The 13,953-nt window shown below is 55.4% G+C and overlaps 1 protein-coding gene and 1 long non-coding RNA gene across 2 annotated transcripts; one reads left to right on the top strand and one right to left on the bottom strand.

Moving 5' to 3' along the window:
- Nucleotides 1-1,882: 1,882 nt before the first annotated feature.
- LOC123390695 lies at nucleotides 1,883-6,030 on the bottom strand. Its single transcript, XR_006605242.1, has 3 exons — nucleotides 5,734-6,030; nucleotides 5,478-5,579; nucleotides 1,883-3,749 (listed from the first exon to the last, which is right to left on the bottom strand). It is a non-coding gene; the product is annotated as an uncharacterized LOC123390695 (long non-coding RNA).
- Nucleotides 6,031-12,032: 6,002 nt separating this feature from the next.
- Nucleotides 12,033-13,441, top strand: LOC123390676 (salivary glue protein Sgs-3-like). The gene is made up of 2 exons (XM_045074870.1): nucleotides 12,033-13,197; nucleotides 13,382-13,441. The coding sequence occupies exons 1-2, from the start codon at nucleotides 12,199-12,201 to the stop codon at nucleotides 13,439-13,441; spliced, it is 1,059 nt and encodes a 352-aa protein (XP_044930805.1). The 5' UTR covers nucleotides 12,033-12,198.
- The last annotated feature ends 512 nt before the right edge of the window (nucleotides 13,442-13,953 follow it).

Below are 13,953 nucleotides of genomic sequence, written 5' to 3'. Positions count from 1 at the left end.
CAAGAAGTAGACAGAAGCATGGCAGGAGAGCCTGAAGGGTGTCTTGTCCCAGCAGGGAAAGTGGGAGATCCAACCTGTCAAGGACCCATGGGGCTCCGTGGCTCAGCGTCCTCTACCCCACTGTCACCCCCTGCCCAGTACCCGTGGCACAAGGTTTTGGTTGTTTTTGTCCTTCTGTGTCCTGTTCCTGACTTCTCTGTCACAATGGCTGTGACTGGTGTTGCACCTTATCTTAAGATCTCTCAGTGCTCTGTTGGTTGTCTAACAAGGAGCTTCTGGGTTGGAATGTTATATTTCTCTCTCTCTCTCTCTCTCTTTTTAGATTTTATTTATTTGACACAGAGAGAGAGAGATCCCAAGTAGGCAGAGAGAGAGCAGGAAGCAGGAAGCAGGCTCCCTGCCGAGCAGAGAGCCCGATGCGGGACTCGATCCCAGGACCCTGAGATCTCATGACCTGAGCCGAAGGCAGCAGCTTAACCCACTGAGCCACCCAGGCGTCCCTGGAATATTATATTTCTAAAACGACCTCATGTTTCTTCATTTCTAAAAGCATGCTCATTTGGTCTTCAAAATATAATCCAACAGCCTCTATTTAAAAAATTTTAACTTAAAAATTTTTCTTGAAGATTTTATTTATTTATTTGACAGACAGAGATCACAAGTAGGCAGAGAGACAGGCAGAGAGAGGGGGAAGCAGGCTTCCTGCTGAGCAGAGAGCCTGATGAGGGACTCGATCCCAGGACCCCAAGACCATGACCTGAGCCCAAGGCAGACGCTTAACCCACTGAGCCACCCAGGCGCCCCTAAAATATTTTTTATTGTGGTAAAATACCTGTAACATTTGCCATTAACCATTGGATGAATCATTTTAAGTGTACAGTTCTGTAGCATTAAGTACATTCCCACTGTTCTGCAATCACACCATCAAGTCCATCTCCAGAACCTTCTCATCTTCCCAAACCGAAGCTCTGTACCCTTTAGACAATAGCTCTCAAGTCCCCCCCCCCCCTCAACCCACCTGGACAACTCCCATTCCACATTGTGTCTCTGTGCGCTGTGTATTTGGACTCATGTAAATACTCAATACAGTATTTGTCCGTTTGTGACTGGCTTATTTCACTTAGCACGGTGTCCTCAAGGTTCATCCACATCGTAGTACGTGTCAAAATTTGCTGCTTTTGTAAGACGGAATAGCGTTGCACTGTACCGTGTACCACATTTGGTGCATCCATTCATCCATCCATGGACACTCACGTCATTTGCTTCCGCGTTTTAGCGGTCTCGAAGCATCATGAAGGAACATGGGTGTACAGCGATGTCTCCAGATCCCTGCTGTCTGTCCTTTTGGGTGGATTCCAACAGGTGGAATTGCTGGGTCATAGGGTAATTCTATCTTTAATTTTGGGGGGAGCAGCGTACTGTCTTCCACAGTGGCTCTGCCCTTTGCCATTCCCACAGCGCCCAAGGGTTCAGTCTTGCCACGTCTTCACCCAGAAGACTTCCATTTTTATAAATGAACTTCCCCCAGTGGCATTTACTGCGATCACTGGTATTTTGGAACGTTCGGATCATTTGACCCTGCAGCTTCCCTCTAGGATGTTAACTGGTGGAGGGAAGAGTTTCGAGTCTGTCCTGCCTCTGGGTCACACAGCTCTGGGTCACACCCCTCTTGCTTTGTGGGCCCCACTTTCTGGGAGGGTGGGTGACCGATGCATCACTGGGTCCTCGTTCTAGCCTCACTAAAGTCATAAAGGTCAAGATTATGAATGAGGGCGCCTGGGTGGCTCAGTGGGTTAAGCCGCTGCCTTCGGCTCAGGTCATGATCCCAGGGTCCTGGGATCGAGCCCCGCATCGGGCTCTCTGCTCAGCAGGGAGCCTGCTTCCTCCTCTCTCACTGCCTACTCGTGATTTCTGTCTGTCAAATAAATAAATCAAATCTTAAGAAAAAAAAAAAAAGATTATGAATGAGACCAAAAGGCTCTCTGGTGATTCTGAAGCGGGCAGAGGCGGGCCCGCCCCAGGACCCCTTGATGGTGGCGGGGAAAGGATGGGAGGGGTCCCAGAGGGAGGTCTCAGCCTCTCCCTGCCCTGCATCTCTCCCCTTTTCTGGAACTCCAGAGGCCTCCCTGTAGGGATCCGGAAGCCAGGCCTGGGTGCCTTCTCCAGCCTGCAGTGGGCGCAGCAGCTGTTCCCAGTCTCGGCCTCAAGTGATCCCCTAGAGCCCCGGTCCAAGCCTGCTTACAGACCCGGCCGCATCTAGGGATGGGCCGAGCCCTGGCGGGGCAGAGGCCAGTGTCTGTTTCGTGTTTTCCACCATGCTCGGCGTCACCTCTGTGCCATGACGAGGAGGCCACCACCATCCTGAGCAAGACAGGGCAGGGCTTTGATCTGCAGGGTAAGCGGCTCCGAGGAGTGCTGGGCGTTGGGGGGGCAGAGTGTGGGCGTCGCATGGGGGCTGGGGGCGCTTCAACCAGCCCGATGCTTGCTCCCCACCCTTCCCCCACAACCCAGAGCCGGGCTCTCAGAAGGAGATCATGCCCAGTTCTACTATGTGGACGAACTGGACGGGAAGCTGGTCTGGGCCACCGCAGGGACGAAGGTGCGACGGACCTGTCATGAGGGTGAATGCCAGCTGCGACCGCGTGGCCCCCGCTGCCTGTGAGTGTCCAGCCCCTCGGAGGCCCCCACCCTCTCCGGTGGTAGGGCGGCACTCTCCACCGCAGTCGTGGAGCAGGGGTGAGGAGGGGGAGGCAGAGGGGGTCAGGCTTCCTCCCCCACTGTCCCTCTTTCTCCCCCCTGGCCGTCCCTTCAACCCCCGCCCCCACCGCGATAAGCACGTGCAGCTTACAGACGTGGGCATCCTAGGACTGAGCGAGCCGCTTCCCGAGACAGTTCTAGTTCCCCGGTTTCCAGATCTGTATCTGTAGATCTGTCTCTGCTTCCTTTTCCTCTCGATACCCTAGCACAGTGCTAGGGCATAGCACCTCTAGCTATAGCTGGGCACGAAGTTCAGGAGGTGCTAGCCAGAGCTTAGATGGGTGGACGTCGAGGGTCTGGGACGAGGCATCCAACGCTGACTCTGAAGCCTGCTCTGTAGTAAGGGGACCCCCACCCCTCGCTGCCCCTTAAGTGCTGGGGAGCCTCCCTGCCTGGGTCCCTCCTAACTGGTGCCTGCCCTGGAAGGGAGAGCCAGTTTCCTATGCTTTGGCATTCATTTTTTTCTTTTGGGAGACTTTTGGGTATAAGGGACGCTAGTGGACTGGCTTGCTCTCGTGTGTGTCCCCAGATGCCCGGCCTCAGGCACGCACTGGTACTGGGGAGAGACTTGTGCCTTGAGTACCAGCAAGAGCCTGGTGTCCGGGAGTGTGGGGGCTGTGGGAGCACGGCTGGTGGTCACGGTGGCGGTCCTCACCGTCTTCCTGTGCTGGTCCCAGAGAAGACTGCACAGGTGAGCTTCTGGGGCCAGGCCCAGGGATGGGGGACCACAGTTGGAACCTGCCAAGGCTCTGTCCCTTTCAGCTCCGCGTTCAGGGGCCTGATGGCGACCCAACCCCACTGAGCTCTAGGAAACAGCAAAAGGCAGCCTGCTGATCGGATCTGATCTGTTCCGCAGAGAAATACCTCCAAAACCTGGGGGTCTGAGATTGGATTCTTTAACGACAGTACCTGGGGTTAACCCTTCGGCGGCCACAGCGCCCCATTGTTGCACCAGGACACCGGGGATGAGCTGTCCTGTGTCGCTGTCCCAGCTGTAAAGTGGGGGAAAATCGATGGACACAGCCCCTCTGACCGTCAGAGGGAGTGGCTCTGGCTGGGTCTGGTGCTCCCAACTCATTGATAAGGGAACGGAGGCCCACTGAGGGAAGGGCAGGCTGGGTCATGGTGACGCTGTTTTGTTTTCTGCTGCTGCTCTGGGGACAGGCCCGTCCCTGACCTAGGGCTTGGCTGTGATAGCCCTTTCTAGAAGCCCAGGGTCAGGGCCCTCTAGGCCCCCTCCTCCACCTCCCTGCTCCCAGCAGTTCCCCGTGTTTCTGTGGGCAGGCGGGAATACGATTTGTCTCGCCCAAGAGTGGCACGGAGATGTTCCTGGCAGCTTCCAGAACACAGGCATCTGGGAAGGTGCTTCTCACCAGGGGCAAGCTGGTGGGTGGAGAAAGGCCTAGAAGATGCTACGGCCAGCCCCAGCGTGGCTGTGGGCCGCCAGGCTCTGCCAGCCACTGCGCGGCCTCCTGACCCACAAGCCCCCACAGAGCCGCTGCCAGGCCTCACCTTTCCTCTCTATCCGTCCTGCCTGCGTGTGGCCCACGCTCAGTTTCCCTCCTCCGTGCCAGCCTGTACCACTGTCTGGAAGGTTCCCCTTGCTGGGGGCTCTGCATGTCCCAATCCTGCTCTGAGACCTGGTCTGTTGGCCTCATCCTCTCTCGGTCCGTTGCTGTAGGGAGCGTGTGCTGGTGACCCCAGAGCAGCGGCTTCCTCCCGTTTCTACCCTTCCCCAGGTCGCCAGGGCGCCTGCTTGGGGCCATGACTTTTGACCCCGAGGCAAATCAGGGGGCTGCCGTTCCCTCCTGTCCTCTTGTCACACTGGGCCAGCTCCCCGGGCGCGGGCGCGCTGCGGAGTCCCGCCACAGACAATGAGTGGTAGGAGGTACTTCAGGGAAAATGCGGGGCCGCTCTTCAGAGCTGTCCCTTTATGGGACAGGGCCCCTCTCTGTGTCTCTCCAGCCTCCCCTCAGCCTCACTGAGCCCGGCCCCTCTCTCTGCAGGTGAGAATCTGAAGCGGGACCCAATCAGCCTTGAAAACATCTACAGCCACTTCCAGCCCTCCCTGGAGAACGTTGACCCTACCACAGAGGCGACTCGGGGGCCCATCCGCACTAGGAGCTGTGCCGTTCGTCCTACCCCTGCCACCCACCACCCCGGGGCTCCCTGGGGAGGGTGGGCACCCGTGGTCTAGGGACAGGTAACTGAAGGGCCCGCTGGCCTCCCCTCCAGTCTCCCACCCCCAGCTCCACATCCAGAGGCCCAGGGTGGTGACAGCGGCGCGGGGAGTGAGCCGGGGCCCCCGCCCCAAATCCAGATTTGGACAACAAGACAGCGGCAGACGGAGCCCACCACGGTGCTACTCGTCCACCTCCCCCACTGCTCAAAAGGAAACAGGCATCAGGGCCCAAGGTGGTCCTGCTCAGAGCCGGTGGACTTGGCCCGGACCCCTGCTGTGGGCTCCCAGCTCCTTCCTTGCCCTCCGTCCAGGAGCCCCAGGGCTGCCCAGACACCCCAGCTTCTTTGTTTGCTCCAATGACTCTCCACTCTGGAATTTGCCTCCCAACGAAAGAGCAAAGCTTAAAGCAGAGAGCAGTGAGTAGTTTCCTTCTCTCCCTGCGGGGGGTCTGCCTCCCCACCTGGGGCTCCAGGGGGCCCTTCCTGGGGAGAGTACTCCTGCGAGGATTAGAGACCAGATCTGCACAGGGGATACTCACCGCGCTCAGCCCCTTCCTGTGACCACGTGGTGAGCAGGGAGCGTGGTCCCCCTTTTCTGCTTCAGGCCGGGGCAGGATCAGGTCCACCTCTGCCTGAGGTCACTGTGGCAGAAGAGCCTGGGATCAGCCCTTGGGGGCTTAAGTCCCCGGGAGTGAGGCATGGCAGCCCACAGAACGCGAAGGAGTGAGCGCTTGGCTTTGCTGACCTTGGGTGGGGGCAAGGTCACTCCGGTTGGCCATGGAAACTTGTGCTCACCTGTGAACTCAGAGATCGATCTCTGGACCCGCACATCCGAGGATGCAGCCATCCCAGAGCTGGGCACTGGCCCAGGTGTGGCCATGATTTGCATCCTGGTGGGGTACACACAGGGCCAGTAAAGAGAGCTTGAGAAGAAGGGAGGAGTGTCTTTACTGGGAGTTGAACAACGGGCGCCCTTCTCCTCTGTGGTTCAGGCCCGGCATCTTCTCTTCCGCCCTGGTCTCCCTCCACAGGTCTTCCGGCCCCTGCGCCTGCCCCTCTGTTAGGATGAAAAATCTGACGGCTGATACGCTCGTGTGCTGCCCGGAGAGGGAAGGGCTCCCCGCCCTCTGCCCTTTGGCCTGAAATAAAATCCATGCCCACCACCCCCCCCCCCTCGTCATGGGAGAAACTCATACACTGACTCAGGTGGGCTGGCCCCAGTCTGCCAGTGTCTCAGGGATCAAAGGGCTCTGGGGCTCATTTATTACTGGGGTTCCTTGGCTGACAGTCATTTTGCCCGTTCTCCCAAGGGTGGATCGCAAGTGCGCTGCCCTCCGAGCTCCGATGTCAAGACCGGCAGCCTTAACGCTCTGCCTGCTGCCTCTCGTCCTCCACGTCCTGTCATACCAAGCTGCTACCGGCCATGGTGAGTGAACCCCAGACTCCCCTCCTCTCCTGGATCTGCCTAGGCCCAAAGGAGGGCTTCTTCCTGGGGGGCACAGGTGGGGGCACCCTCTGCCTGGAGCTCAGCCTCATGCCCATTGCCCTCTCCTTTCTCCCCAACTATGTTTGGGAGAAGAGTTGAGACTTTGGGGTGCCTCCAAGTTAGTCTCTCGGAGCCTCCTTCCTCTCTAAGAAGAGGATAAGAGCTCAGACTGGCCAGGGACCCTGGCATATGGCAGATGCTTGGCCGACGTTGGGATCTGTCCTAACCCTGTGGATTTGCCCCTCCAACCCACCAAATGTCCAGGTTTTGTTGTCATGATGGGGACAAATGCCTGAAGTCTCCGCTCTCACATCCTAGCCTTTTTTGTGTCACCCCATCCTGAGGATATCCCAGGGATGTCAGGCCTCCCAGAACCAGGCAGGGGGCCACTGCTGTAGCCAGATGGGTACAAGATGGGGTTTCGGGAGCCCCAGATTCCAACCCTGCATTGAGACAGCTGTGCACCACGGGACAGCTCCATTCACCTCTGGCCTCAGGGTCTTCTCTTAAAGGATACGGGTTGGATGCTGGATGGGTTCCATGGCCATGGGGACGGGGCTCAGGTTGGCAGAGGTTGATGGGGGGTCCTGAGAAGACCCTGTACAGGTTCCCTCTGCCACTCGCCTGCCCCCAGAGAAAGAGGAAGGGCAAAAGGCAGGAACCAAACTGCCGGCCTCAGGCTCTCCCTCCCTTGAGATGTCCTCCTGGGATGTTCCGGGTGGGGTGAGAAGGGGACTTGGAGGCAAAAGCGGGGAGGCTGATTCTGGGCCGATAGATGGCATTCAGACTGCCGTAGCCTGGGCTCTTGTCCTGCGTGAGCTCCCTACACCGGGAGCAGTGGGGGCTCCTGGTCCCCCGGCCCCAGAATTTGGGCAGCTCTTTTCGGAAGAAAGAGGTGGGAGCAGAGGAGAAGGTACCTGGCAGTGCAGTCCCGGAGCCTGAGGCCTCTTTGGACCCCCCTCCACCGCCCCCACAGGAGCAGGGCCTTCTCTGGGGACCAGCCTGAGGGCTGATGGGCCAAATGAGAAGGGTGACATTCCGGGGCAGGGTGGGGCAGTGCTTGGCTCGGTCTAAAGGGCTGGTTCACTGACCCGAACCCTGCCATCTCTTGGCACAGACTCCCAGTGTGACAGCACCCAGAGCTGTCACCTTATTAATTACAGGAACGACACCCTCAGAAGGATGAACACCTACCATTTACACTGACGTGACCGAACCGGAGGGGATGATGCTAGGGAAACGCACTGAGGGCTGCTGGAGGGGGGCGGGGGTACCTGGGTGCTGGGCGTTAAGGAGGGCCCGTGACGTCATGAGCACTGGGGGCTGTGTAACTAACGAACCCTTGAACACTACATCAAAAACTAATGATCTGCTATCTGTTGGGTAATTGAACTAAAAAGGAAAAAAAGAGTGACACCGTCTTCCCAGGCACTGTCTACGCTGTCCAGATTCTTAGTGACTTCCCTCTAACAAAGCCATTTGAGGCACCGTGATGTGCCTTAGCTGGGGAACATGTTTCTAGCTCCCTCTTCCTCCGCCCCTTTCTGCTCGGTTCCGGCTTTCTGGCCCGCCTGTCCCCTCCCTCTTCCTCTCTTTGCCGCCTTCTTTCCCTCCTCTTCCCTGCCCCCAGCCTCTCCCACAGGCTGCACAGCTGTGGCTCATTGCATCTCTAGCCTCAGTCTCCCCCTCAGTGAAATGGAGCCTTGCAGACTCTGCTCCTGCTCTCTGGGATCCCGGGGTCCCCATTCTGCATCTGGCATCAGCTGGTCTGTAAAGCTCTGGCCAGCTTTGAGCACACCTGACTCTCCCGTGGGCCCTCTCCGGGGACCCAGTGCCGCAACCCTTCTCAGGCTGCTGGGCTGGGGATGACTGAGTGGGGTGTGGACCGCAAGGAAGAGCCTCGTGGCCTTCAGCTGGCTCTTCCTGGCAGGCACACCCTCTCATGGCCACCTGGTCCCCCCTTCCAGCACGTTCTGGTTATATAGTGCTTATCAGCTAAACAACATCCTGCATCCAACTGTGGCAAGTGCCTCTCCCCTCCCACGGCCAGCACAAATATGTCCAGTGCTGGGTACTCAGGCCTCTCCCCATGCCCTCTCCCCGACTGCCTGTCCTGAGTGTTTTGTCTACTCACGTCCTCAGCACCTGTCCCACTGTCAGCCTCCAGAGCGAGTCTAGAGGCTACCTTCCTCCTCCCCTCCAGCAACATGGTCCGCCTCCTCCAAGAAGCCTTCCTGGGTTTTCACCACGGACTTCTCTCCCCTTGAACCCATGGCTGCAGCCACAAGTGACCAGAAGGAGTCTTGCTCCCTTTGCTCCACCACAGCAAATTAGCACGACCTGAGTGGCTTAAACAACAGGGAAAATCCTGACTTACGGGTCTGGAGGTCAGAAGTCCAAAACCAAGATGTCAGCAGGACCGTGCTCCCTCTGAAGGTGGTGGGGAAGGAAGGATCTGTCCAGGCCTCTCCTCTGGCATCTGGTCGCTGCTGGCAAGCTTGGCGGTTCCGTGGCTCACAAGCACGTCGTTTCTGCTTTCATGCTTTGCCGGGGATCTCCCTGTGCGCATGTCCCTGTGTTCAAAATGCGGACACGGGTCCTTCTTAGAAGGATACCCCTCGTTTTGGATGAGGGCCCACTCTATTCCAGGGTGACCCCATCTTACGTAATTACATCGGCAACAATCCTAATTCCAGATGTAACGTTCTGTGGTCCTAGGGGTTAGGACTTCACCATACAGATCTGGGGAGGGGGCCACAGTGGGGGTTAAAGCACAGAAGTAACCCCACACGTGTGTCATGAAAGGAACCCTCTAGCATCAGCGTGTAGGAGTCCTTAGCGTGGAGGTCTGGCTGGGAAGTGTGGAGACGGGGCAGGAGGCCAGGTGGGAGTCCACGGCAGTGCTGATCCAGTGGCTTCAGGAGCCATGGAAGGAAGTAGACACATCTGGGATATGCTCTGCAGGGAACACCAGCAGGCCTGGGTGATGCTGCAGAGGTGGGAAGCGATGGGGTGGGGGGGGAAGCGGTGCCCTTCAAGGGCTTCAACAGTCCATAGAAGAAGGCTGCTTGCTCCAAGGGATCTAGCAGAGAACTCAGCTGTTCTGTTTTGAATGAGTCTGGCATGTCTACTTAATGTCACCTGAATATGTCCGGTCAAAATGGGAATCAGCTTGCCGTTGGGGTGGGGAGGACAGAGCAAGAGGCACACACACGGTGTGTAGGGCTGTATTTCCTAGGACCGAAGTAAGATCTTCCTGAGTTCTCTGTCCCATCCCCTGAGAAGTACAGGTTTTTCCACTTTGGCTGGTGGGAACAGCACTGTGTCCCTACATGAGAACTGGTCAGCTTCCTTCTGATCTTTTCCAGTGGCACTTCCTGGATCTTGGGGAGTTGTTTCCTAAGCACGCTCTGGTCGGTAGTGCGCGTGGCGGATATCCAGGGGCCCCTCTGTGCAAGTCTGCCTCCCCAGTCAGTCTGTTCTGTGAACTCCAGCTGCTTTGGTCTCTCAAGACACTGATGTGCATCTCCTCAGCCCAGGAGATGGGCTGGGCTCCAGCTGGTTGTCCCTCCGGGCCCTCTGCCTGGAAGCCCTCTACTGTCTGCAAGCCTGGGCCATCACAGGGCTCCCCCTGTTGGTTTCCTCGTGTGCCTCTCGGGAACCGCTGTCCTCTGTTGCCTGACATCCTTCGTACTGACAGCTATCATTTCGTCTCTTGTATGGTGATGTGGTTATCTGGGGGCTGGGTGTGTTCTCAGGGAGGAGGGTGAATTCCAATCCCTGACACTCCTTCTTGGCCAGAAGCAGAAGTGTATCACTTTGAGAACGACCTTTGATTGGTGCGTAATCATTTTACATACTTGGCCGATTAAATCACTTTTCAACCTTTCAAGTTACACTTATAAAATGAATACATCACTTTTCCTATTGAAAGTCTTTCATGGTTTGATTAATAAGGAAACCTTTCCAAGTATTGAAGAAACTCCACAAATGTAGTACATTAAATATAGATTTTTTTAAAACTCCCCCCAAACCTTCAAGTCTAATACATTGTAATTATCTGTGTGGTAGTGTTGGGTCCGTTATCAAAGGAACGAGACTGAGACAAAGTTACGCAAAGCCTTATTCTATGGAAGTCAGACTGACCCGCCAGGGCCACCTCCGAAGAGAGTGACGCCCCTTGGTCTTACAGGCTAGTTTTTATAGGGCACAATCGCAGACATCTACATATGTGGCTTTGTCTGATTGGATATCTCCTACCTGTGTGTTTTAGTAACGGTTACCTGGAACCGATACTAGTAACTGTTGAGGCATTTATTAAACAACAAAATGGCCTTGTTTTAGGTGTGTGTTTTAGCAAGTTACCTGGGACTGATACCAATAACTGTTGAGGCATTTATTAGACAACAAAATGTCTACAGGCAACAAGGAATCACTATGGCTAAGTAGGCCCAGGCAGGCCCTAGGAGTTTAACATGTTTTAACATGTTAAACATGTTAATTGACCCCAACAGTAGATATTAGCTTCTCTTAAATGTTTTCGTATTGTTTATAGTCTTAGTGAGATTTTAATGTAAAATGACAAGTCTAAATCAATCACTCAATTATGTTACAAATTGAAACTACAGGGTTGGCACCTTAGGCCAAATTCTCTTAACACTACAAGTATCTTAAATCACAAGGGTGAAGCATTATTTAATACAAAAGGCTTACATTTCTTTTTTTTTTAAAGATTTTATTTATTTATCAGAGAGGTGGGGGGGAGAGAGCGAGCACAGGCAGACAGAATGGCAGGCAGAGGCAGAGGGAGAAGCAGGCTCCCTGCTGAGCAAGGAGCCCGATGTGGGACTCGATCTCAGGATGTTGGGATCATGACCTGAGCCGAAGGCAGCTGCTTAACCAACTGAGCCACCCAGGCATCCCAAAAGGTTTACATTTCTTAAAGATAATGAGAGCAAGTATATCCATTCCTAGAGCTTAAATGAGGCTCTTTCTCATTTTGTATTTTCTATAACAGATATGCCCCAAATATGTAATTGCACAACCAAAAAAGATTTTTTTCTTGCTCATTTAATAAAATGAGGCAGATGTTCGTGTATGGCAGGTAACATTCCTTCATGTGGTGACTCAGGGACCTAGGTTCCTTCTTCCTGAGGCTTCCTCTTCTCTTGGGCCTCCTTCCGATTGGCCTCCAGCTAGAAGAGTAATGAGGGCCACGATGAGAAGTTTCTGGGCTGGTCTGGAAGCGGTATGCTCAGTTGTGCTCATGTTCCATTGGAAGGGCTCAGTCACATGGAAACACTTAATTTCTTGAAATCTGACTACTGAAATGGGCAAAAACTCCATTTCCTACTGCTCTACAACATGATGTCCCTTCGTCTCAAAATATTCCATCCCCTCAACCCCTATGCCTTGCCTGACCTCAAGATCTTGAAACAAGCAAGATGGTGCATTCCACAAGAGACAGGGCTGGAGTGTGTGTGGGGCGGCGGTCATAGAGGTTTGAGAGAAGGAAGGATCTCAAAAGGGAAGGAAAGTTATAGATCAAGGAGACTAATTTCCGGTTCTGTCATTCAGGTCTCCAAGGACAAAAGGCTGTATGGGATGGAGGAGGGTGTGAGTCACAGGAGAACCGCCGTGACCCTAAGTGCAAGCAGATAGAACAAATCAATGATACAGGAGAGGCACAGCAGCCCTGGAGCGCGGAGAAGGAGCACCTTCATGCAAAACGACTGGAAAAAGCCTCACAGGCCGTCAACCCCCTAGACTTTTCAATGCATGGATCCTATGAAGAAGCCAGAAGAAACATGTCTAAAACAAATGGACAATCCAAAAGGACTCCAACTCCCACTGCCACAGGAAAAAGGGAACAGAATAACACAGGAAGCATCATCGCTATGACTGCCAATGCCACTGCCAGTAAAATGAGGGGAACCAACACCACCACAAGAATCAACAACACTCCAAGTCCCAATGCCACTTGCACCACGGAAAATGCCACCACCACAGAAACCACCACCACTCAAACTACTACGGCCGGTTGCACCACGGGAATCACCACCTCCACCACAGGAACCACCAACACTATGACTCCCACTGACAGTAGCACCACAGATGCTACAGGAACCACCACGAACACCGGAAGCACCACCACTCCGACTACCACTGCCAGTAGCACCACAGAAACCACCACCACCACAGGAACCACCACCTCTCCGACTCCCACTGCCAGTAGCACCACGGTAACCACCACCACATCAGTAACCACCACCACTCTGACTACCACTGCCAGTAGCACCATGGGAACCACACCCAAATCACGTACCACCACCACTCCGACTACCACTGCCAGTAGCACCATGGTAACCACCACCACCACAGGAACAAACACCACTCCGACTCCCACTGCCAGTAGCACCACGGGAACCACCACAACCACCGAAACCACCACCACTCCGACTACAACTGCCAGTAGCACCACGGGAAAGACCACAACCACCGAAACCACCACCACTCCGACTACCACTGCCAGTAGCACCACAGAAACCACCACCACCACCGGAACCACCGCCTCTCTGACTACCACTGCCAGTAGCACCACGGTAACCACCACCACATCAGGAACCACCACTACTCCGACTACCACTGCCAGTAGCACCATGGTTACCACACCCACATCAGGAACCACCACTACTCCGACTACCACTGCCAGTAGCACCATGGTAACCACCACCACCACAGGAACAAACACACCACTCCGACTACCACTGCCAGTAGCACCACGGGAACCACCACCACATCAGGAACCACCACCACTCCGACTACCACTGCCAGTAGCACCACAGAAACCACAACCACCACAGGAACCACCACCTCTCCGACTACCACTGCCAGTAGCACCATGGTAACCACCACCACATCAGGAACCACCACCACTCCGACTACCACTGCCAGTAGCACCACGGTTACCACACCCACATTGGGAACCACCGCTACTCCGACTACCACTGCCAGTAGCACCATGGTAACCACCACCACCACAGGAACAAACAACACTCCGACTCCCACTGCCATTAGCACCACGGGAACCACCACCACTCCGACACCCACTACCAGTAGCACCACAGAAACCACCAGCACCACCATCACAGGAACCACCACATCTCCGCCTCCGACATCCAGTAGCACCACAGGAACCACCACGAACACCGGAAGCACCACCACTCCGACTACCACTGCCAGTAGCACCACAGAAACCACCAGCATCACCACCACAGGAACCACCACCACTCTGACTCCCACTACCAGTAGCACCACAGGAACCACCACCACTCCGACTACCACCGCCAGTAGCACCACGGGAACCACCGCCACCACAGGAACCACCACCAATCCGTCTCCCACCTCCAGTAGCACCACAGGAACCACCACCACCACAGAAACCACCACCACTCCGACTCCCATGGCGAGTAGCACCACGGGAACCACCACCTCCACCGGAAGCACCACCACCACTCCGACTCCCACTA

This window comes from Mustela putorius, unplaced genomic scaffold (genome assembly GCF_011764305.1).
Source record: "Mustela putorius furo isolate JIRA1106 unplaced genomic scaffold, ASM1176430v1.1 tig00000139_pilon_pilon_pilon, whole genome shotgun sequence".
Classification (NCBI taxonomy): Eukaryota; Metazoa; Chordata; class Mammalia; order Carnivora; family Mustelidae; genus Mustela; species Mustela putorius.
Note: the sequence above shows the minus strand (reverse complement) of the source record. Positions and strands in the feature narration are given on the sequence as shown.